A 25,395-nucleotide genomic window follows, 5' to 3' on the forward strand; every position below is an offset into this window, starting at 1 on the left:
AAGACCAGGTGTATCTACGGTAAATCTGGAGCCAACAAAAGTAATCTCCTGGGTGATCCAAGTTCAAATATCCCGCTATAAATCAAATGAGGAGTTCGAGAACGGCGCACGCGTTGTTATTACTAAACCAAAATCGAATTCTAATCATTTAATAATACCTACTTTATATTCGCCACTTTTATATTACATATAATGATAATATAAAAGCATTTAGATAATGTACACAAAACGATTTTATGCAATACTTCAAATCCATGGAATTTGTGACGCGATTTTAACTTCATCAGATAATTTCGATTTTAACATCAAAATACTCTAGATTATACAATGAGAGTGATTTTTATCTTTGAATGTGATTGACACGAGTCAATTTTAACATCTAAAGTGGACGTTGTTTCAATAATAATTAATACATAATTACATGTAAAAGAATTTTGAGAAAATTTCCCCAAATAGAATGAGGATTAATACAGAAAGTGTTAAAGATGAATCAGAAGACTCATTTAATACCATATTGCATTTTGCATTACAGTGGTTTAGACATGAATACAGATTTGTGCTTGGCTCAATATTTAATGGATACATCTTAAAATTTTGTAACTTGGATATAATGATTAACACTCATAATATACACGGTGCTGTTAGATAAAAGGCCACGAGGAGGTTTTGAATATCGTGGAAAAGCAGCTTGGTATAATCACTAGGATACTTGCAGAACAACATGAGGTATCACAATCCACAATTTTGCAAATGTTGAAGCACAACATCCATATCAAGCCCTACTACCAGTGGATCTACGGATTTACATCAACTTTACTAATAACGTTTTAGTTTCAAATTAAGCGATTTTCATCATTAGGCAGTGGAGAATCATCATGTTATACGCCGAATACATTTTCAATACAGATTTTCTGTGAATGTACAGGCAATAAGCTAGAGAGCGTTATCTGCAGCAGTTACATATTTTTGTGATTATTGAAAAAAAGTTAAAAGGAACGGTACTATTTACTTCACAGACCCTTAATCACCATAAAATTTGCTAAATATTAGTGAAAACCGCATCTCGATATCTCCATCCATTCTCGAATGATAGAAAAAAATGTTAAAAATTCGTATATTTTAATCGGATCAAGTTACCTTAGGAAACAAATAAAAGAGCACAAAAATGTTATTACCTAGAACCTTCCTTCACAGTTTATCCAAGCTTAGAACTGCTTCAAAACTACTTTTGAGGCATGTTTAAAAGCCATCAGATCAATGAAACATCAACAATGATAATAAAACAAAATAAACCAAAACACTTAGAATAACTTAAATTTTTGGCAAAAATAGCTCACTAATAGCTCACTCCTTCCATAAACCTCGATGCATTTAGTTAATCTAGTTTCGACGAAAAAAAAAAACGCTGCGTAAGTCTCGGACACGTTCCTACTGGTATTTAGTGTTTTGTCATATTTTCCCTGGTTATTGGTTTTCCTTGAAAAGTCAGGACGTTTAGTCTTCTACCCAATAGATAAAGGGGTGAAAGCAATGTGGATTTTGCTCGAACCAAGAATGCATATTATGCAAGTTTACACCAGCTTGTGGATAGATGCTTCATGCATCCATAGTATTTGTGATAAAAGGTTTGGATTTGCCCAAATCATATTTAAAAGTCAATGGTAATAGTTCAGTCTGTTATCATAATCTGTTGAGGCCTGATGTAAAACAACCTGGTGGAGATATTATTCTCTTGAGGAATCTTGTGGACAATTGTTTTCGGAGTTCCCAGATTACGTGGGATCGCATTGCGCACCAATGTGATTTACGAATTCATAGAGATGTCAGAATGGGCTACATGTTGCCAGTTTTCCGTAATCGCTAAATAAATCTTAAAAACATTTTTAGAGAAAAATGTCTTTCTTTGTCATAATTACATTGCACATTTTTTCCATGCAGTTCAATATCGTATTCGAAACATTGAAAATAAATCATCATATGTTTTATCATACCCTTCTGCGTTAGTAAATGACATGTTTACAGTTACCATGGTTATCGGATTTGTTTTTCTCGATGAGGTAACTGGATCCGATTGATGGCACTCGTATTTTTAACATTTTCTTCTATAATTCGAGAATGGGTGGTGATATCGAGATGCGGTTTTCACTAAAATTTAGCAAATTTGATTTTTTTTTAGAGTCTGCGAAGTAAATAGTACCGTTCCATTTAACTTTTCTTTAAAAATCACAAAAATATGTAATCGTTGCAGATAACGCCCTCTAGCTTATTTGTTTTAAAGCAAACGGTCTTACTGAAAATATCTTTAAAAAGAGCATAAAATGCTCTTTCAAACAACACCGAAAATATTCAAATCGGTTGAATGGTCCAGGAGATATTAAAATGTAAGCATATGAAAACGCATTGACCTCCCCCTCCCTTGTTATGACAGATATGAGAAATATCGCAAAACAAAAGCGATGCGGTATTATTCAAGCTATTAAATGATGTTGTCAAAATTATAGCTCATCTTCTAAGTTTCTGAGATAGCGGAAATTTTATGTTTCTCAATCTCAGTTACGCATCCTCGCGGCAGGGTTCCATCCAATTGGAACAGATGGTGTGTCCCAGACAGTACGTCGCGCCTTTATCTTACCTACATAAAGAAATGAGGCGCGACCTCCTCTCTGGGACGCACCATCTGTTCCGATTAGACAGAACCCCCGTCACCCCGCAGAACTTATTTCTGTTTCTCTTTAATTTGTAATTCCATTAAATCGCTCTTAAAAAATTAGGGAGCTCTAATTTTGAAAAACTGGTAACGGAATCCGACAATCGACATTATTTGACATATTTTGGTCAAATCCGCGAGGAAATTCACCTAGCCGTTTTCGACATAACGGCGTCTTACTAAACCGCGATTTTCCGCGAAACTGTATGGAATATCGAAAAAATAAAATATGCCTCTCATTAAGAACACATCAGGCTACCACCTGTTCAAAATTCAAATTTTTTCGTACGATAGTTTTCGAGAAAAAAAATCGCAAAGTTGACAAAGTTGCTGGCACTCTAAAAAATCGGGTACTTTTTTCATTTAACTCGCGATAAAAAGAAAACCGTGAATCCGAAAATTTTCAAATTATCATATGTTACGTAGAAATGTTCAGTGATTACAGCAAACTTTGTGGCAATTTTTTTTATCGAGCGGTTGCGAAGATATCGATCTCTAAGGTGAGGGGCCTTGACTTTTTGCACGGATAGTAAGACGTTGAAAAGCATTCAGGTTTTATATCAACATAGTAACGGTGTAAAGTCTCGAACGCAAGCGACGTCGGCTTAATTAATGCAAGTATCGTTGAAAAGCATTCAAGTTTATATCAATGTGGTATTGCTCTAATGCCTCGGCCGCAAACGACCTCGGCTTTACTAATCCAAGTATTGTTGAAAAGCATTTAGGTTTTATATTAATATGGCATCGATGTAGAGCATCGGCCGCAAGCGACCTCGGCTTAATTAATCCAAGTATCGTTGAAAAACATTTAGGTTGTGTATCAATATGATATAGGTGTAGTCCTCGGCCATAAGTGACCTTGGTTTGAACAAAGTAAACATACAGATTCCTCTAAATGTTCTTTTTGTCAAACAAATTCATTCCATAAAATGTTCTATATAAGAAAAATATTAAAGTTATCCAAGTTAGTATACAAAACCATTAAACAATCACAATAACAGAGCAGATGTTAGAAGCATTTTACCCCCAAAATAACAGTATGGTTGAAAAGCATTCAGGTTTTACATCAATATAGTAATGGTGTAAAGCCTCTGTCGCAAGCGACCTCGGCTAATTAATCCAGGTACCGTTGAAAAGCATTTAGCTTTTACATCAATATGGCATCGGTGTAGAGCCTCGGCCGCAAGCGACCTCGGCTTAATTAATCCAAGTATCCTTGAAAAGCATTCAGGTTTATATCAATGTGGTATTGCTTTAGTGCCTCGGCCGCAAGCGACCTCGGCTTTACTAATCCAAGTATTGTTTAAAAGCATTTAGGTTTTATATTAATATGATATCGATGTAGAGCCTCGGCCGCAAGCGACCTCGGCTTAATTAATTCAAGTATTGTTGAAAAGCATTCAAGTTTATATCAATGTGGTATTGCTCTAGTGCCTCGGCCGCAAGCGACCTCGGCTTTACTAATCCAAGTATCGTTGAAAAGCATTTAGGTTTTATATTAATATGACATCGATGTAGAGCCTCGGCCGCAAGCGACCTCGGCTTAATTAATCCAAGTATTGTTGAACAGCATTCAGGTTTATATTAATGTGGTATTGCTCTAGTGCCTCGGTCGCAAGCGACCTCACCTTAACTAATCCAAGTATCGTTGAAAAACATTCAGGTTGTGTATCAATATGGTATAGGTGTAGATCCTCGGCCATAAGTGACCTTGGTTTAAACAAACTAAACATACAGATTCTTCTAAATGTTCTTTTTGTCAAACAAATTCATTCCATAAAATGTTCCATATAAGAAAAATATTAAAGTCATCCAAGTTAGTATACAAAACCATTAAACAATCACAATCACAATAACAGAGCAGATGTTAGAAAGGTTTTACCCCCGAAATAACTTGTTAACCCCAAAAGGGTTATTCGAAAATCCCTCAAAATGACCTCTATTTCATCTATTTCTAAACATTTGGGATCATTTATTTTGACCCTTTCCTTACGATGATGAGTCAATGAATCAATTTCAACCCTTTTTCCAATAAATACAGCTTTATGAAGCAAACAGAGATCTTTCTTTTTTTTAGTACGAGATCAAATTAGTATTTTTATAAATACGTTTATTCTTTTTTTGAAGACGTGTTGTGCTTGTAAATCAAAGCACTAAACCTGTCAAGGAATCTTCGTCTTCGTCCACACGTTAACGACGACATGTGTTTCTTGGCTCCCGAGGAGACATAAAGAGGCGTAAAAAACCCTTTCGGGTGGGTTTTAAAATCGATTAGTTACGGCAAATATGCGACTAATTCTTCGATATTTAGTCGGGCCACTTATTCTCGGAGTAAACGGGACAACGTCGTCGACGTCGGAAACTTGATAATTAACGACCGAAGTTTATTGTTGTTTCCATTCCTATTTCTAGAAGTAAATCTGTGCCAGATTATTTTTATAAGCAACTTTTTTAACAGATAGATTTTGTGCGACTTTGCGATTTTTTCTTGTTATAGTTTGGGCGGAAACCGGCGATTTTAGAGATGCCCACTCGGGAATGTCCACTTCAAGCTCAATGGATCATCCGCAATTACCATTTTCAACTGCTTCTAGATCTAGGACGAGAGAACGAAAAGGTAAACATTAAAAAATTTTATTTTCAGAATCAATTTTTGCAAAGAAAAATCTTGGTAAATGGATTTTTGAGGAAACCGGGGTGGGTGGCTGTTTGATCAGCTCTACTCTGAGTGCTAAAAATAACAATAAAAAAGGCGTCTCCGTCCGGGAAAACGCGCCCCGTCTGGGGGGGATCAATGCGAGGATTTCGGGGTCCCCTCCCGTACAAAAGACGGCTCCAAAGGGAGGCGGGGGATAATTGCTCCCGGAACCATCACTTCCCTCCACTTCCAGGCTTACGATTTTTAATCAACCATCTTCAAACAAGTCGATGCTTTCCGATTTTTACATTTCCCACATTGTTTCCAGACATACAAGATCGGATAATTGAAAATTTAACGAGTTTAAAAAAAAAATCGATTTCGAAATTTTCTTTGATCTATTTTTAATCGACGAAAAATACATGGAGCATGAAACACCCAAGAAGCAAAACCAAGAGACACGATGCACATGTTGGGCGATAAATCAAAAAGCTTATTCTCCAACGGCTATTATGGTTTCATCTGGTTTCAGCAGAACGTTTAATTCCTTTTCTTTTTTTGAGAAGTAAATTTTAGCTCTAATTGGTTGTCGTCTAATATTAATGGCGTCTTAATCTTTTGGGTTAAGAATGCATAAAAAGATTTTTAAATTTCAATCATTTCAAAATTAAAAGTGTTTAACACTAAAACTAGAATTAGAAGCATTCGGGAAGCTCAATTCAAAACTACAATACAACTGTGTATCATCTGCGTATATGTGAGGTTTGCAAAATTCCAATGAACTGCACAACTTTAGAGTGTAAATTAGATAAAGAATAGGGCCCAATATTGATCCTTGGGGTATTCCAGAACTAACAGGCTTCTCTTTAGATCATTTGTCATTGCAGACAACTACCTGGAATAATAATAATGTTAAAACCGCGAAATTTTGAAAATTTATCAGATTTAGTTTCTTAGGTTGGCATTAGCCGATAGTAGGGGCAAATCTGTTATAAATTATAATTTATGGGTTGATTATTAATGTTTTTTATCTAAATCATTTTACTCCATCACTTTCAGTATTTCATTTATTATCTATAATAGTGTTAAAATCGCGAAACTTTGAAAATTTTTCAGTTTTAGTTCCTAGGTTGATAATAACTGATGACAGGGACAAATCTCTTTTGGATTATAATTTTTAGGTTTATTATGAATGCTTTTAGTCTAAATTACTTCACTCTATTGTCTTCACGCCATAACTTATTACCTATAATAATGTTAGAAATGCAAAATTTTGATAATTCGCCAGTTTTTCTTTCTTAGGTTGGTAACAATCAATGATAAGGACAAATTTTTTATGGATTATAATTTATGAGTTCATTATTAATGTTTTTTATCTAAAACATTTTGCTCCATCGCTTTCAGTTTTTAATTTGTTACCTATAATAGTGTTAAAATTGGAAAACCCTGAAAATTTTTCAATATTAGTTCCCTAAATTGGTAATAAACAATGACGGGGACAAATCTCTTATGGATTATAGTTTTTGAGTTGATTATGATTATTTTTCATCTAAACTATTTCACTCCATCATCTTTAGGTACTAACTTATTACCTATAATAATGTTAGAAGTGCAAAATTCTAAAAGTTGATCAGTTTTTCTTTCCTAGGTTGGTAATAACCAATGATAAGGACAAACTTTTTATGGATTATAATTTATAAGTTGATTATTAACGTTTTTTATCTAAACCATTTCACTCCATCGCTTTCAGTTTTTAATTTATTACCTATAATAGTGTTAAAATCAGAAAAACCTGAAAATTCTTCAATATTAGTTCCCTAGGTTGGTAATAAACAATGATAGAGACAAATCTCTTATGGATTATAGATTTTCAGTTGATTATGATTGTTTTTCATCTAAACTATTTCACTCCATCATCTTTAGGTCGTAACTTATTACCTATAATAATGTTAGAAGTGCAAAATTCTAAAAATTGATCAGTTTTTGTTTCCTAGGTTGGTAATAACCAATGATAAGGACAAACTTTTTATGGATTATAATTTATGAGTTGATTAGTAATGTTTTTTATCTAAAACATTTCACTTCATCACTTTCAGTTTTTAATTTATTACCTATAATAGTGTTAAAATCCGAAAACTTTGAAAATTCTTCAATATTAGTTCCCTAGGTTGGTAATAAGCAATGACAGGGACAAATCTCTTATGGATTATAGTTTTTAAGTTGATTATGATTATTTTTCATCTAAACTATTTCACTTCATCATCTTTAGGTCGTAACTTATTACCTATAATAATGTTAGAAACGCAAAATTTTGATAATTCACCAGTTTTTGTTTCTTAGGTTGGTAACAATCAATGATAAGGACAAACTTTTCATGGATTATAATTTATGAGTTGATTATTAATGTTTTTTATCTAAAACATTTCACTCCATCACTTTTAGTCTTTAATTTATTACCTATAATAATGTTAAAATCGGAAAACCTTAAAAATTCTTCAATATTAGTTCCCTAGGTTGGTAATAAACAATGACGGGGACAAATCTCTTATGGATTATAGTTTTTGAGTTGATTATGATTATATTTCATCTAAACTATTTCATTCCATCATCTTTAGGTCGTAACTTATTACCTATAGTAATGTTAGAAATGCAAAATTCTGCAAATTCATCAGTTTTTGTTTCCTAGGTTGGTAATAACCAATAATAAGGACAAACTTTTTATGGATAATAATTTATGGGTTGATTATTAATGTTTTTTATCTAAAACATTTCACTCCATCACTTTCAGTCTTTAATTTATTACCTATAATAGTGTTCAAATCGGAAATCCCTGAAAATTCTTCAATATTAGTTCCCTAGGTTGGTAATAAACAATGGCGGAGACAAATCTCTTAAGGATTATAGTTTTTGAGTTGATTATGATTATTTTTCATCTAAACTATTTCACTCCATCATCTTTAGGTACTAACTTATTACCTATAATAATGTTAGAAGTGCAAAATTCTAAAAATTCATCAGTTTTTGTTTCCTAGGTTGGTAATAACCAAAGATAAGGACAAATTTTTTATGGATTATAATTTATGAGTTGATTATTAATGTTTTTTATCTAAAACATTTCATTCCATCGCTTTCAGTCTTTAATTTATTACCTATAATAGTGTTAAAAATGCGAAACCCTGAAAATTCTTCAATATTAGTTCCCTAGGTTGGTAATAAACAATGACGGGGACAAATCTCTTATGGATTATAGTTTTTGAGTTGATTATGATTATTTTTCATCTAAACTATTTCATTCCATCATCTTTAGGTCGTAACTTATTACCTATAGTAATGTTAGAAATGCAAAATTCTGCAAATTCATCAGTTTTTGTTTCGTAGGTTGGTAATAACCAATAATAAGGACAAACTTTTTATGGATTATAATTTATGAGTTGATTATTAATATTTTTTATCTAAAACATTTCACTCCATCACTTTCAGTCTTTAATTTATTACCTATAATAGTGTTAAAATCGGAAAACCCTGAAAATTCTTCAATATTAGTTCCCTAGGTTGGTAATAAACAATGACGGGGACAAATCTCTTATGGATTATAGTTTTTGAGTTGATTATGATTATTTTTCATCTAAACTATTTCACTCCATCATCTTTAGGTACTAACTTATTACCTATAATAATGTTAGAAGTGCAAAATTCTAAAAGTTGATCAGTTTTTCTTTCCTAGGTTGGTAATAACCAATGATAAGGACAAACTTTTTATGGATTGTAATTTATGAGTTGATTATTAATATTTTTTATCTAAAACATTTCACTCCGTCACTTTCAATCTTTAATTTATTACGTATAATAGAGTTAAAATCGGAAAACCCTGAAAATTCTTCAATATTAGTTCCCTAGGTTGGTAATAAACAATGACGGGGACAAATCTCTTATGGATTATAGTTTTTGAGTTGATTATGATTATTTTTCATCTAAACTATTTCACTCCATCATCTTTAGGTCGTAACTTATTACCTATAATAATGTTAGAAATGCTAAATTCTGCAAATTCATCAGTTTTTGTTTCCTAGGTTGGTAATAACCAATGATAAGGACAAATTTTTTATGGATGATAATTTGTGAGTTGATTATTAATGTTTTTTATCTAAATCATTTCACTCCATCGCTTTCAGTTTTTAATTTATTACCTATAATAGTGTTAAAATCTGAAAACCCTGAAAATTCTTCAATATTAGTTCCCTAGGTTGGTAATAAACAATGACGGGGACAAATATCTTATGGATTATAGTTTTTGAGTTGATTATGATTATTTTTCATCTAAACTATTTCACTCCATCATCTTTAGGTCATTATTTATTACCTATAATAATGTTAGAAGTGCAAAATTCTGCAAATTCATCAGTTTTTGTTTCCTAAGTTGGTAATAACCAATGATAAGGGCAATTTTTTTATGGATTGTAATTTATGAGTTCATTATTAATGTTTTTTATCTAAAACATTTCACTCCATCACTTTTAGTCTTTAATTTATTACCTATAATAGTGTTAAAATCGGAAAACCCTCAAAATTCTTCAATATTAGTTCCTTAGGTTGGTAATAAACAATGACGGGGACAAATCTCTTATGGATTATAGTTTTTGAGTTGATTATGATTATTTTTCATCTAAACTATTTCACTCCATCACTTTCAGTCTTTCATTTATTACCTATAACAGTGTAACAAATTCTTAAAGAAGGATTTTACAATCCCGGGTAATCCCGGGTAATACAATCCCTCTATTCCGGGTAATCCCGGGATTTCTGGGCTACATATGGAATTATAAATAAAAACTGTTCATGATGTTTCTAACATTTCAGCTTATTTTAACCGTAATACAAGAAATTTCAACCAAATAAAATCAACCATCGATAGCACTATTTTTAAAGAAGTGTCGCAGAACAATCAATTATTTATCTATTGTTTTATCTCCTAAACGAGATCTAAATTTTGTATTGAAGAGTCTACTTGTATCTACTTGTTGGTAGAATAGTTTTCAAACATTCAAAAGTGAATTGAAGATTCTTATCCATACTACCGCCATTATTGAATATATCAATGTATTGAAGTGTGCATTCTTGGTTAATTGGACAGGTGGCTTTGTTGTCTTTGTTTAGACATTTTCAAACACCTTTTTGTTTTTCTATCTCATTTATCATAAATTGTAAAGCTATATCTGCTTCTCCTAGTGCAATACACCGCTAGCATAAGACTTTTACAGGCAGCTTTGCCGATTCCAACATTTCGTAGTCTCTTTTTATGTAATTTTTTAATATCGAATACGCGCTTCATCTCGTTTTATTAAACGTTTAATTCATTTTTTTGAGAAGTAAATTTTAGCTCTAATTGGTTATCATTTGGATTAAGAATGCATAAAAAGATATTAAAATTACAATCATTTCAAAACTAAAATTGTTGAAAATAGAATTAAAATAAGCAATTTAGTTGCGGGTTTTTTTATCAACAAAAGTGTCGACGTGCACTTATCGTTTCTGGCCGATAAAAGCTATATTAGATGGTGAAGTGTTACGATATCGGCTGTTACTTTACGCTTTGTGGTCGCGCACCGCCTTAATCAATCATGGTAGACGATGACAGCTTTTGTGATTGGCCAACGCCGAACCGTTCCCTTTTAAACGCCTTCCTTTATTCTCTTATTTTCAACATCTTTTTGAATCAATTGCATCACTCTTTTTGTTGCAGCCAGTAGATCATTAACGGATCCGGTGAAAACGGAGGCTGTTGGCGTTGATGGTGGCGAAAGTGAAGAAGGTGGCAAAAATGATAAGAAACAAAAGAGGCAGAGAAGGCAAAGAACGCATTTTACATCGCAACAATTGCAAGAGTTGGAAGCGACTTTTGCGAGGAATCGATATCCGGATATGAGTTCTAGGGAGGAAATTGCTATGTGGACGAATTTAACCGAAGCAAGAGTTAGGGTGAGTTAATTTAATTTATGTTATCATAGCTCAAAAATTAAAAATGATAGGAGACAAATAAAATTGTAAGTCAAAAGCAAAAAAATTGAATCAATCAAATCGATCGTAAAAATTAATCCTCGAAACAATGCGTTTAAATTGAGTTCATTAATGTTTACGAATACGTGACTTAGTCTTTTTTGTATTAATCACTTATTAATTAATTTTTAAGGCATCAAAAATTACTTAATTTTATTCCTTGTTTCATTGATAAAAAGTTTTATTTAAAGATGTGTATTGATTTGTTAAACTTTAACAAGTAGGATAAGATTATTTTTCACTAATTAATTCTGTCTCATTAATTACATCATGATAAGGAAAAAAAGATGACTAATTAGCTGATGGTCATCCCAACTCATAATACAAAAGTCATAATGCATGATATGACATTATTAAACATAAGCTGAGACATAACAAGTGATCCGTATTAACATAAAACTGGTTAACACAAATTACAAGTCTTAAGCCGCAAACGACTTTGGGTTAATGAAGTGAAATGATAACTTCACAACATTGCTAAAATTGATATCATATTACCTGAAAACAGGATGATATGGTTTATAGAATGCATGATGTGGTATGATTAAGCGGAGGTCGCTTACCATATTAATTCTAAATAGGATAAGATGTGCAGTTTTGTATCAAGGTGGTATAATCCTTGATTAAGTTATACAGGGTTTTCCAGAAGTAACGGATAAATTCGTCGAAACATTTAAAAACATTAAAAAATTACCTTACAGTTTCATAATTTACCATTTATTTGATAGAAAAATAGCAGTAACCATGCGTAGCCATGACAACCAACTGTTTCATATCAAAAATTAATCATTGTCTTATATAATGCCGGTTGTACAATATAACGATAAATCTACCTGATAACTACCCGGCCGATAAACTTATCGGGAGGATAAAGATATTGGCTGTTGTAAGGGTCGGTTGGTAGGAGTTTTTCCCCATATCTAGTGATTTGTACCGTGGGTTGGTAACGCTAACATCTTTCTTTGAAGTTTTAATTATGATTTTGACAATAATAATTGTTTAAAAAAAATTTTACGACAAACAACTGACACAACGGTTAACCTATGCAGTAACCATACAAAGTATTTATATAAAAAGCTTGGTAACCATAAATATCTGCCGGATAACCAACGATCTAGCAACGTCGCTCGCTAAATGTTGCCAGATTGTTGCAGATAACTGTCTTATCGGCACCACTGAGTACCCGACAAGTTATCCTACCGATAATCTCACCAACAATAATATCCGTACATTATAATACAGTATACTAACTTGTTGGTCAGATAACGCTGTTGGGAAATTTATCGGTATATTGTACAGGGTGTCCAGATTTCGATGGGTTTGCAGGGTATCTCAGTTATTATGACAGATAGAAAGTTGCGGCTTTCGCGAACCTGAGCTACTTTTTTGTGAAACCTACAATGGCGCAAACCAAATTTTCATAGCCCTCTTCGTTTTTGATATATTGTGTTTCAAAATTTACGATTTTCAGACGCCTCCTGTATCTCGGCTATCCGGAAACGTAAAAACGGGTTCTAATAGATTTTTGCACGTAGAATCCAATGGTACACGTAGAATTTTTCTAGTCATCACGGTTTTTGAGTTATAAAGAGTTAAGTATTTTAGAAGTTGAGTATTCAGTATTTGAGTTGTGTCTATAATTCAAAACCCGTGATGACTAGAAAAATTCTACGTGTACCATTGGATTCCACGTGAAAAAATCTATTAAAACCCGTTTTTACTTTTTTACTGAGTTTCCGGATAGCCAAGATACAGAACGTGTCTAAAAATCGTAAATTTCAAACACTCCCTGTATATCAAAAACGAAGAGGGCTATGAAAATTTGGTTTGCGCCATTGTAAGTTTCACAAAAAAGTAGCACAGGTTCGCGAAAGCCGCAATTTTCTATCTTTCATAATAACTGAGATACCCTGCAAACCCATCGAAATTTGGACACCCTGTACAACCGGCGCTTAATAAAATATCTGAAACAATTGGTTACCATGGCTACGCATGGTTACTGCTATTGTTCTATCTCAAATGAATGATAAATTATGAAACTTAAAGGTAATTTTTTGCCAAAATTTTGTTATGTAATTTTGATTGTACTAAATTCAGAAAAAAATCCTCTCACAGATTCAGTAATAAAAATGGAGGATTGCTATTTGAAAAAAATATCGATATCATAACCTTTTTAAAATTGGCCGAAAAATTTAATATCTTTAGAGCCTTTCAGCGATTTTTCGACCTCGGCTTGATAAAGTCATATATTCTTGAAAACTGTGCAAATTTGTATCAAGGTCGTATCAATCTAGCTCCTCGGCCACAAGCGACCTCGGCATGATTAACTCATCTATTTTTGAAAACTGTGCAAATTTGTATCAAGATGGTATCAACCTAGCGCCTCGGCCGCAAGCGACCTCGGCTTGATTAACTCATATATTCTTGAAAACTATGCAGATTTGTATCAAGGTGGTATCAATCTAGCACCTCGGTCGCAAGCAACGTCGGTTTAATTAACTTATACATCATTAAGAATTGTCCACTAATATGGTGTTAATTTAGTGCCTCGGTCGCAAGCAACCTCAGCTTGATTGAGTCATATATTCTTGATAAATATGTTTTTGAAAACTGTGCAAATTTGTATCAAGGTGATATCAACCTAGCGCCTCGGCCGCAAGCGACCTCGGCTTGATCAACTTATACATATATATATTCTTGATAACTGTGCAAATTTATATCAATGTGGTACAACCTAGCGCCTCGGCCGCAGGCGACCTCGGCTTGATTAACTCATATATTCTTGAAAACTGTGCGGGTTTGTATCAAGGCGGTAGCGATCTCGCTTGCGACCGAAGTTTCATTAACTTATACATCCTTAAGAATTGTCCAGTTGACCACTAATATGGTGTTGATGTAGTGCCTCGGTCGCAAGCAACCTCGGCTTGATTGAGTCATATATTCTTGAAAACGGTGCAAATTTGTATCAAGGTGGTATCAACCTAGCGCTTCGGCCGCAGGCGACCTCGGCTTGATTGAATCAAATATTCCTGAAAACTGTGCAAATTTGTATCAAGGTGGTACCAACCGAAAATAAAGTATGAACTTTAACAATCTGTATTTTCGTAATAATTTAATGTAACGTAATTTGTATCAAGGTGGTATCAACGTAGCGCCTCGGCCGCAAGCGACCTCGACTTGATTGACTTATACATCATTAAGAATTGTCCAGTTGTCCACTAATATGGTGTTAATTTAGTGGCTCGGTCGCAAGCAAGACAACAACAACAATTTTCAAACATTTCTTATTTTTATCCCGAAGAAAGTTACATTTTCTGTTTGGTACGTAAAAGTACCGCCAGGATAATAACAGGTACAATATTAAGATTGAGAAATAGAAGAAGAAGAAGATGCCATTGTTATTACTAGTGCTAGTGAGGTACCTATGCTGGAAGATGAAGAAGTAGAACAACTAAATAATGAAAATGAGGAAAGTGACACTGAACTAGTAGAAATACGTGGCAAAGGGTCCAACAAGGCAGAAATTGATAGAAAATGGAGAAAACGGGAGAAACAGACTGAAATTCCAGGATACCATTATCCAGAGGAAATAATTGGTGATACTTTATTAATCATACAGATTATTTTCTAACACTGATGGGCAACTGTGTGAAAGATATTACCTGTCAAAGTAATTTGTATGCCACCCAAAGGAATAAAATGCTAAACTTGAAAGAAAATATTGGCATACATTTCTTAATGAGTTATCACAGTTTGCCAAGCTATAAACTCTTCTGCAGTAATGCTGAAGACTTGGATGTACCACTTGTCATACGAACAATGACCCGTAACAGGTTTCGGGAGATTTTATTATATCTGCATGTCAACGATAACATTCTAAGAATAATACAGATAAACTATATAAGATCCTCCCGTATTTTAAAACACTTATCCATCAGTGTTATTATCATGGCACTAGGTAGTTGGCTGTGGATGAATCCATGATAGTCTTCAAAGAGAGGTCAAATATGCCCATAAAAAGGGGTTATAAGCTCTGATGCTTAACAGATAAGAAAGGGTATATATAGAAATTTGATGTGTATGAGGGAAAAATCTCCTGAAACTGAAGAAAAACTTCAAACTTATGGATTAGTTGAAGGACACAACTACTGCGTTCGGTAAATCATGCAGATCAACTTCGACAAGTGTATGCAATCGGCCGCTGTTCCAAGAAGTAGTGGCACAGGCTTTTCTTTGGTTTTACTGATATATGCTTCGTCACTCATATAATCAGCATCTTTTTTGACACTTTTATGTTATACGAAAATACATATAAGTTTTATGTCAATAGTTTTTTTCTCAATATTTTTCCAATCCAACCCAACAATTATTATACATCATTTTAAAGAGAAAGGTTTGAGCTTTAATTTAGAATAAGTCTCATTACTTAATTTCAATAAATACGGTTTCTAGGAATTTTTAAATTAACATTTTTTTTGACACTTTTAAGTTATACGAAAATGTAAGTTTTATGTCAATAGTTTTTTTCTCAATATTTTTCCAATCCAACCCATCAATTATTATACATCATTTTAAAGAGAAAGGTTTGAGCTTTAATTTAGAATAAGTCTCATTACTTAATTTCAATAAATACGGTTTCTAGGAATTTTTAAATTAACATTTTTTTTGACACTTTTAAGTTATACGAAAATGTAAGTTTTATGTCAATAGTTTTTTTCTCAATATTTTTCCAATCCAACCCATCAATTATTATACATCATTTTGAAGAGAAAGCTTTGAGCTTTAATTTAGAATAAGTTTCTTTCCTTAATTTCAATAAATACGGCTTCCAGGAATTTTTAAATTAACATCTTTTTTGACACTTTTAAGTTATACAAAAATGTAAGTTTTATGTCAATAGTTTTTTTCTCAATATTCTTCCAATCCAACCCAACAATTATTATACATCATTTTAAAGAGAAAGGTTTGAGCTTTAATTAAGAATAAGTCTCAGTCTTTAATTTCAATAAATACGGCTTCCAGAAATTTTTAAATTAGCATCTTTTTTGACACTTTTAGGTTATACGAAAATGTAAGTTTTATGTCAATAGTGTTTTTCTCGATATTTTTCCAATCCAACCCAACAATTATTATACATCATTTTAAAGACAAAGCTTTGAGCTTTAATTTAAAATAAGTCTCATTCCTTAATTTCAATAAATACGGCTTCCAGGAATTTTTAAATTAGCATCTTTTTTGACACTTTTAGGTTAAACGAAAATGTAAGTTTTGTTTCAACATTATTTTTCTCAATATTTTTCCAATCCAACCAAACAATTATTATACATCATTTTAAAGAGAAAGCTTTGAGCTTTAATTTAGAATAAGTCTCAGTCCTTAATTTCAATAAATACGACTTCCAGGAATTTTTAAATTAACATCTGTTTTGACACTTTTAGGTTATACGAAAATGGAAGTTTTGTTTCAACATTATTTTTCTCAATATTTTTCCAACCCAACCCAACAATTATTATACATCATTTTAAAGAGAAAACTTTGAGCTTTAATTTAGAATAAGTCTAATTCCTTAATTTCAATAAATACGGCTTCCAGGAAATTTTAAATTAACATCTTTTTTGACACTTTTAGGTTAAACGAAAATGTAAGTTTTATGTCAATAGTTCTTTTCTCAACATTTTTCCAATCCAACCCATCAATTATTATACATCATTTTAAAGAGAACGCTTTGAGCTTTAATTTAAAATAAGTTTCATTTCTTAATTTCAATAAACACGGCTTCCAGGAATTTTTGAATTAGCATCTTTTTCGACACTTAGATTATGCGAAAATGTTAGTTTTTGCTCAATATGAGAGTATCAACCTAGCACCTCGCCCGCAAGCGACCTCGGCTTAATTAAGTCATATATTCTTGAAAACTGTGTAGATTTGTATCAAGGTCGTATCAACCTAGCGTCTCGGCTGCAAGTGACCTCGAGATGATTAAGTTGTCTATTCTTGAAAGCTGTGCAAATTTGTATCAAGGTGGTATCGGTCTGAAGACGCACTGCTAAACCCGAAACTTTCTAGTTCTAAGTCTTGTGTTAGTTCTAGTTTTAACTGTTATAAAGCACTAGATTGTTGTATATTTTGAACTAGAACTAACACTACACCTAGAACTAGAATCATTCGGGTTTAGCCGTCTTAAGAGACGTTCGGCTAAACCCGAATGATTCTAGTTCTAGGAGTAGTGTTAGTTGTTATTCAGTGCCAAGTTGTTTCTAAAGAAACGTGGCATACAAAACACTTTTGCCAAACTTATAAAAAGTTATTTATAAAAAAAAATGAACTTGAAATATTATACCAAGAATATCTAGGTGGTTGAGAGCGTTTCAAATCCTACAAAAGCTTCTAAATGACCATCACCTCGAGGTGGTTCTTCGGAAAAATCCACTCCGGTATCGTCGGCCTTTGATTTACGGCCGACACATCCGCCTTTCAAATCCGCCATTTTCCGTTTACCCTTCTAAATCATTTTTGGGCGAAGAGAAATATTCCGAGCTCAATATATTTTTGGGATATAAGTTAAAGTAGATGTTCGTTCGATCCTTGAAGAAGGACAACTCAAATATTGTCGTAGGTCCGATGAGGCGAGATTATCTCATCAAAAACACGAAAACGACAACGAAAGAAATGTTAGAACACGTACCGACCCCGTCGGACGGATTTTATCTGAGGAACGCGCGTCAAATATTTACGTACACGTGTTCTACACACACCCCCGAAACGTGGAGGACAAATAGACTCTCGATGGATTTATGCCCTCTTAGATAACGGCAGATGAAACGACAAAAAAAATAAATACGACTCGATTTTAACTTAACCATATTAACTTCTACTTTAACAACCCCAAAAACCAACTAACCAGAATTACATCGCAAATATCCCAATTTATATACGGTTAAGCACGCGGCGTCGCACACCAGAAGCAATCGTATCAATTCCGCTTTTGGGGTTGGGGGTTGGGGGTTGAGGTCGGAAGGAAACCGTTCTCTCATCTGCTCACGACTTCCATTCTCTTTCTAGTTTACTAGAAACGAGAACGACGGACGGAGGCAATTAAGTCGTCGTGTACCCGAAATTAAACGCGCAACCCTGTTGGGGGAAAGTGAAATTGCAAACCCCCCCCGTTTCTAAGGGGCAATGTACCGTGTGAACGGTGGCAGAGTTAATGCGATTAACACGGTTTGAAAACCCCCTACTACATCCTATGTATATATTTTCTAAACCGTGAAACGATGAGCACACTCCAAAAAAGGAATCTAATTGAGACGTTGTTTTTAGGTGATTTATCACTTTCTTTATCGATCTAAGTAAATCACGACCCAATTTGATGAGAGTGTAGGGATGAATTTTATTAAAGACTGAAAGAGCAATAACGGGTTTTATATGAGAAGGGGGAATGTATGCGATGTGTTATACTTTGACTTGTTAATTTTGGACGTGGTGCGAGGCGTTCAATTACGATCTAAATCCGATTACGGGAGGTTGTTATTAAATTTTTGGGGTGAGTAATGCGTGTTGACCTAACCCCCAGGGGGTTTTGATTTAAGAAGTATAAAACCATCGGGGGTTGGTGTGATTGAAAAAATTAACTTATAAAAAATGATCCCTTTAAAATATTCGAACTATGAAGAATATATGAGTTAATCAAGATGCTTTAATCAGGTGTAATGTTGGTTCTAGTTTTAGTTCGTTAATAACAATCACAACTAAAACTAACACTAAAATTAGAACTAACATGTTTTTTAAAAATCATAACAATTTTACTTTTCTTGTCTTTATTTAACAAATCTTGTGTGTAATCCAACTTATTATCATAAACCTTCACCTTTTATGTTAAATTGTGTAAAAAATATAAAATGAGAAATTGCACCTAAAAGTTTTAACATAAAAGGTGAAGGTTTATAATAATAAGTTGGATTACAAAACAGATTTGTTAAATAAAGACAAGAAATATTGTAAAATAAACACAAATAACAGAAAAAAAAGGAGAGAGAAGAAAAGTAAAATAATTATGGTTTTTAATAAAACGTAAATCGTAATAACGTGGTTCCTGAAGATGGCAATATAAGCCGAAACCGGTCGAAACCAAAAAATTAAATTATTTCATCGTTAAGTACGATTATCGTTAATATTAACATATTTGGGAATGATTCTAGTTCTAGGTGTAGTGTTAGTTTTAATTCAATACAAATATATAACAATCTAGCGCTGCATAACAATTAAAACCAGAATTATCATCGAAACTGTTTCACTCCACCATCTTCAGGTCGTAACTTATTACCTATAATAATGTTAGAAATACAAAATTTTGATAATTCGTTGGTTTTTGTTTCTTAGGTTGGTAATAATCAATGATAAGGACAATTCTTTATGGATTATAATTTATGAGTAGACTATTAATGTTTTTTATCAAAATCATTTCACTCCATTACTTTCAGTGTTTAATTTATTACCTATAATAGTGTTAAAATCGCGAATTTCTGAAAATTCGTCTGTTTTAGTTCCTTAGGTTGGAAAAACCAATGACATGGACAAATCTCTTATGGACTATAATTTTTAGGTTGATTATGAATGTTTTTCATCTAAACTATTTCACTCTATCATCTTCAGGCCATAACTTATTACCTACAATAATGTTAGAAATTAGAAATACAAAATTTTAATAATTCGTCGGTTTTTGTCTCTTAGGTTGGTAACAATCAATGATAAAGACAATTTTTTATGGATTATAATTTATGAGTTGATTATTAATATTTTTTATCAAAATCATTTCACTCCATCACTTTCAGTCATTAATTTATTACCTATAAAGTGTTAAAATCGCGAATTTCTGAAAATTCGTCTGTTTTAGTTCCTTAGGTTGGAAAAACCAATGGCATGGACAAATCTCTTATGGAGTATAATTTTTAGGTTGATTATGAATGTTTTTCATCTAAACTATTTCACTCCATCATCTGCAGGCCATAACTTATTACCTATAATAATGTTAGAAATACAAAATTTTGATAATTCGTTGGTTTATGTTTCTTAGGTTGGTAACAATCAATGATAAGGACAATTCTTTATGGATTATAATTTATGAGTTGATTATTAATGTTTTTTATCAAAATCATTTCACTCCATCGCTTTAAATTTTTAATTTATTACCTATAATGGTGTTATAAACGCAAAAATCTGAAAATTCATCAGTTTTAGTTTCTTAGGTTGGAAATACCAATGACATGGACAAATCTCTTATGGATTATAATTTTTAGATTGATTATGAATGTTTTTCATCTAAACTATTTTACTCCATCATCTTCAGGCCGTCACTTATTACCTATAATATTGTTAGAAATGTAAAATTCTGCAAATTCATCAGATTTCGTTTCCTAGGTTGGTAACAATCAATGCTAAGGACATATCGTTTATGGAATATAATTTATGAGTTGATTATCACTGTTTTTTATCTAAACTATTTTACTCCATCACTTTCAGTTTTTAATTTATTACCTATAACAGTGTTAAAATCGCGAAGCTCTGAAAATTCTTCAGTTTTAGTTCCTTAGGTTGGTAATAAACAATGATAGGGACAAATCTCTTATGGATTATAGTTTTTGAGTTGATTATGATTATTTTTCATCTAAACTATTTCACTCCATCATCTTCAGGTCGTAACTTATTACCTATAATAATGTTAGATCGGTCTGTATATACAGTGCGATTCAAAAGTAACGGATAAATTCGATAAAATCATTACGAACAATTTATGAAAAGATCGCTGAAACGGGTCTAAAAATTTAAATTGTTTGCAATTTTTTGGTGTATATTTTAATTTTTTTCCGCCATTTTTAAACGAGTTATGACGTCATTGACGTTTTTTTTAAATGGAACACCCCATTTTTTATATCGGAATTTGAAAGAAAATTTTTTTCTGAATTATGTGTAATAAATATTAATATCGGTTAAAATTAGTAAAATTAATTTAAAGTTTTATTATTTCTCATTCATTTGATATAGAAAATAGCAGTAGCAGTGCGTAACCATGGCAACCAATTGTTTTGATTTGACATTTTCAAGTGTCAAAATTCAATTTGAATTGAATTATTTATTATTACTATTGTACTTGAGATACAAAAGTATCAATAGCTTGTTGCATCAAACGCATTAAAAAAAAACGCAAACAGAAAATAAGATATCAAAAATTAAACATTTTTTTTAAACTTTAAGTTTCCAAAAATAACATGAACGATAGAAAACAATAATCATCATTAATTGAAATGTTCAAATTGCTGCCCGTTAGCGGCAAAGCAATATCTTAATCGGGAGAAAAATGCTTCTTGAACGTTTTGAATCATATCCGGGCCGATTAATTGAATTTCTTCTCTAATTTTTTGCTTCAGATCTTCTAGGTTATCAGGCTTATTAAAATAAACTTTAGATTTTAAATAACCCCAAAGAAAATAATCTAAAGGGCCATTCAAATTTTTGGTTGAGGTATTCTCGTACAACTAGAGCATAATGAGGAGGCGCGCCATCTTGCTGTAGCCAAATTCTGGGATGTAGTGAATTTGGATCTTCTGCATTTGGAAAAATTGCAAGTAAACTTGGAATTAACTCTAATTGAAGGCCGCCTACTGTTCCGTTAAAGAAATACGATCCAATAATTCTGTTCTTCACTATTCCAGACCACACATTCACCTTTTCATGCTGTGTATTTGCCTCGGCTTTCCAATGGGGATTTTCTACTGCCCAATAACGGCAGTTTTGCTTATGGACGGTGCCATTTAAACAAAATGTTGCTTCATCGGAGAATAGAATGTCTTTAATAAATTCCGGATTTTATTAAAGTATAATAATGTATATTTTATTAAAGAGATTGTTAATAATTTTCGAAGGGAATTTGTTTTGTTTGGATAAATTTTGTATAAAATTCATTTCTTTAATTTTACTTTCTTTGCATAGAGGATATTTTATTGTACGGTTAACTAAAAATCTGAAATTTGCCAACTTCTGGTTAAGGGGATGGGCCGAATCATAAGGTATAGTTGTAGGAATTGTAGAGGGTTTATATCATAACATATTTTGTCGTCATTTGAATGTGTTAATCTAGAAAGTTAAGTATTATATATAGTTATTATTATGTTATATAAACGTTTATAAAACAAAATTATAAAATAGGTATATAATAATTTTGTATATATTGATATTATAATGATCATCATTCAGATTTTATATAACCACACAGCTTATAATACAAAATAGTCTTATTAGATCTTCCCAAAAGCGTAAAATGTTATTCACAATGCTGTTACAAATGAATATTGCAATTGTTTATATGTACCTCTAGAAGTGTTTATAAAACAGTTATTTAAATTGTTTGATAAAGGACTTCATTGTTGACTTCGGTCAGTAATGTTAAAATTCCGAAGAATGAAATTTATTTCTTCTCAACTACCGGTTTCAGAAAAAGTTTCCGTCATCTGATTGTTGCTACAAAACATGAGTAAAAATTTCATTTAATTTACAAAAACATAAACATGAGATAATTGTTTATCGTCAATTAATAGCGCTGCGTAGTATAAGTTATTTAAAAATTGTAGCAAAGGTAATATCATCAGTTTTATAACTACTTTATAACTGCAGCTAACATCACAATAAGGTCAATGGGTTATTTAATGGTTATATTATGGAATATATTTCTTTTGGTCGATAGGTGGCAGTTTAGGAATATTGCTTATAATATTGGCTAATAGATGAAGCTGTTGAATATTTAATGTAGCTTCAGATATCTGAACATAACACAAGTGGCATTAACTGATAACATTCTATATTGTTATAACTAATACTTATACTGATAACTATTATATAACTATTTTATAGTAGTTCAAGACGCAGCTATAAAATAATTGAAGAAGACTAATATATTATATAAATTGTGCCTATTTTGGTGTATCGTTGTTTTATAAACATTTTTATTACATTGCTGAGACTAAATATGTTATATAAATATAGTTGGGTAGAGCTAGAACTAGAAACATTCTGGTTTAGCCGAACGTCTTTTAAGACGGCTAAACCTGAATGATTCTAGTTCTAAGTCTACTATTAATTCTAATTTTAGCCTGAAGACGCACGGCTAAGCCCGAAACTTTCTACATCTAAGTGTAGTGTTAGTTTATAGATAATATTAGTGTTGACTAAAAGTCTTCATACTTAAGTTATTTCGTTATTGGTACTAAATTAAACAATAACCCATTAGTACTGGACGATGGGGTAGTTGGGGGTTTGGATAGTGGTGGTTGAAGCCCCCGGAGCGTCCGCCAGCCGGTTTATCATTTCGCATTAGCGCTTAGCGGCTAAACGCTGAGTGATATAGGAGAGCCATAAATCGACGGCGACCACCGCGTCGCACGCACGTCAGGTAGCGCCGCGACGCCCCTCGCTACCGCCACCGCTAATCCATTCATGATTAACACTATAAATCTGCGCGGGATTACGTGGGGATGCGCCGCTACTATATATGTATATATGTCCGAATGCACCCATCCCATATTAATTGATGTACACGTTCAAAACTTCAATCAAGATTAATTTTTTCCCGTTGTTGTAGGTATGGTTTAAAAATCGCCGAGCAAAGTGGAGGAAACGCGAAAGGAACGCGATGAACGCCATGAATGCAGCCGCTGATTTCAAGACTGGATTCGGGAGCCAATTTAACGGATTGATGCCGTCGTTTTCCGACGCTGACATCTACTCTTCGTACGGGTATAATAATTGGGCGAAGGTGCCGAGTCCGTTGGGAACGAAACCGTTTTGGCCGGTGGTGCCCACGAATCATCATCAAGGTCATAGTTTACCAGGATTCAACACGGCAACTTCCGTAGCGGCGGCTTCTATGTCTGGAGCTGCACCCACCATGCTTCCTGGTGCCATGGGCACGGGATTAACGAGCACACCATCTGCGGTAGCTGCACAATCGTGCCCTTATACGACCCCTACTAACCCTTATGTGTATCATCACAGGCCTGGTACTGAGTCTTGTATGTCAACCAGCATTGCTTCCCTAAGGTTGAAGGCCAAACAGCACACGGGATTCGTCGGATATTCCGGAGTCAGCCCTGTAAGATCCGGATCAGGTGGACTATCAGCTTGTCAATACGCTGGAAGTTCTTTGGGGGTCGCAGAGAGACCCGGCTGAGATCTGTTCGCCCCCAATACCATCGGGGGTGTCAAACAAGAACAGGACTCGTAATAATCATAAAAAAATAGTAACAATAATTAAATACCTAAAAAATAATTAATTTTAATCGAAAGTGTACATAAAAATATACAAAACTGTGGACTCTCAATCAAAAGACGAGGTGTTGTGCCCAGTGATACTTAAGAAAATGTGCGCATAGCAATAGATTAAAACGAATTAAACTTAAAAAAAATAATTTAGAACCCCCTACACATACAACATACAGAAATTAACAACACCCCCCCGTTTAAGTTCTAAATAGCTCGATTTTTTTTTTTTTAAATATTTAGTGCGGTATTAATTTTGTTAATGAGGGACTTTCCAAGTGCAATGTAAAGCTTTGTAAAACACTACGGGACTGATTATGAGAATCGGAACGAGTAAATTATTCAAACTTGTAATATATCAGCGAGTAGTTTATCGTTTGTAATTCAATATTTTCATCTAGTCATAATAAAAATTATTCCATATCGAGACAATTTATTGGCGTTTTATTTATTACTTTCTATCTTTCAGAATGAGCAATTTTTTTCATACAATTTTATCTCTATGAAACGAAACGGAAAAAAAAATAAATAACAAAAAAGGTAAGTAATTATTTTATTTTCAGATAAGATTATTTCACGATTAGATTAACTATTATTATAAATTCTTATTATATTTTGATTAATAATTTGGAGAAACGAATTTTGAAATGAGACAAAGGTGTAATAAAAGAAGTAAGGTTTTACTGCT

The 25,395-nt window shown here is 32.8% G+C and overlaps 1 protein-coding gene across 4 annotated transcripts in view; it reads left to right on the top strand.

Moving 5' to 3' along the window:
• LOC111418262 (pituitary homeobox homolog Ptx1) overlaps positions 1-25,139 on the top strand; it is a 63,591-nt gene extending 38,452 nt beyond the window's left edge. For 3 of the 4 annotated variants that reach the window (XM_071195415.1, XM_071195414.1, XM_071195416.1), the window contains exons 3-5: positions 5,205-5,324; positions 11,086-11,321; positions 24,031-25,139. In XM_071195415.1, the coding sequence (XP_071051516.1) occupies positions 5,205-5,324; positions 11,086-11,321; positions 24,031-24,618 (944 nt within the window). In that variant the 3' untranslated portion in view covers positions 24,619-25,139. The remainder of the gene's footprint in view (positions 1-5,204; positions 5,325-11,085; positions 11,322-24,030) is intronic. The other variant, XM_071195417.1, reaches the window with a different exon arrangement.
• The last annotated feature ends 256 nt before the right edge of the window (positions 25,140-25,395 follow it).

Source organism: Onthophagus taurus, chromosome 3, assembly GCF_036711975.1.
Source record: "Onthophagus taurus isolate NC chromosome 3, IU_Otau_3.0, whole genome shotgun sequence".
Taxonomy (NCBI): Eukaryota; Metazoa; Arthropoda; class Insecta; order Coleoptera; family Scarabaeidae; genus Onthophagus; species Onthophagus taurus.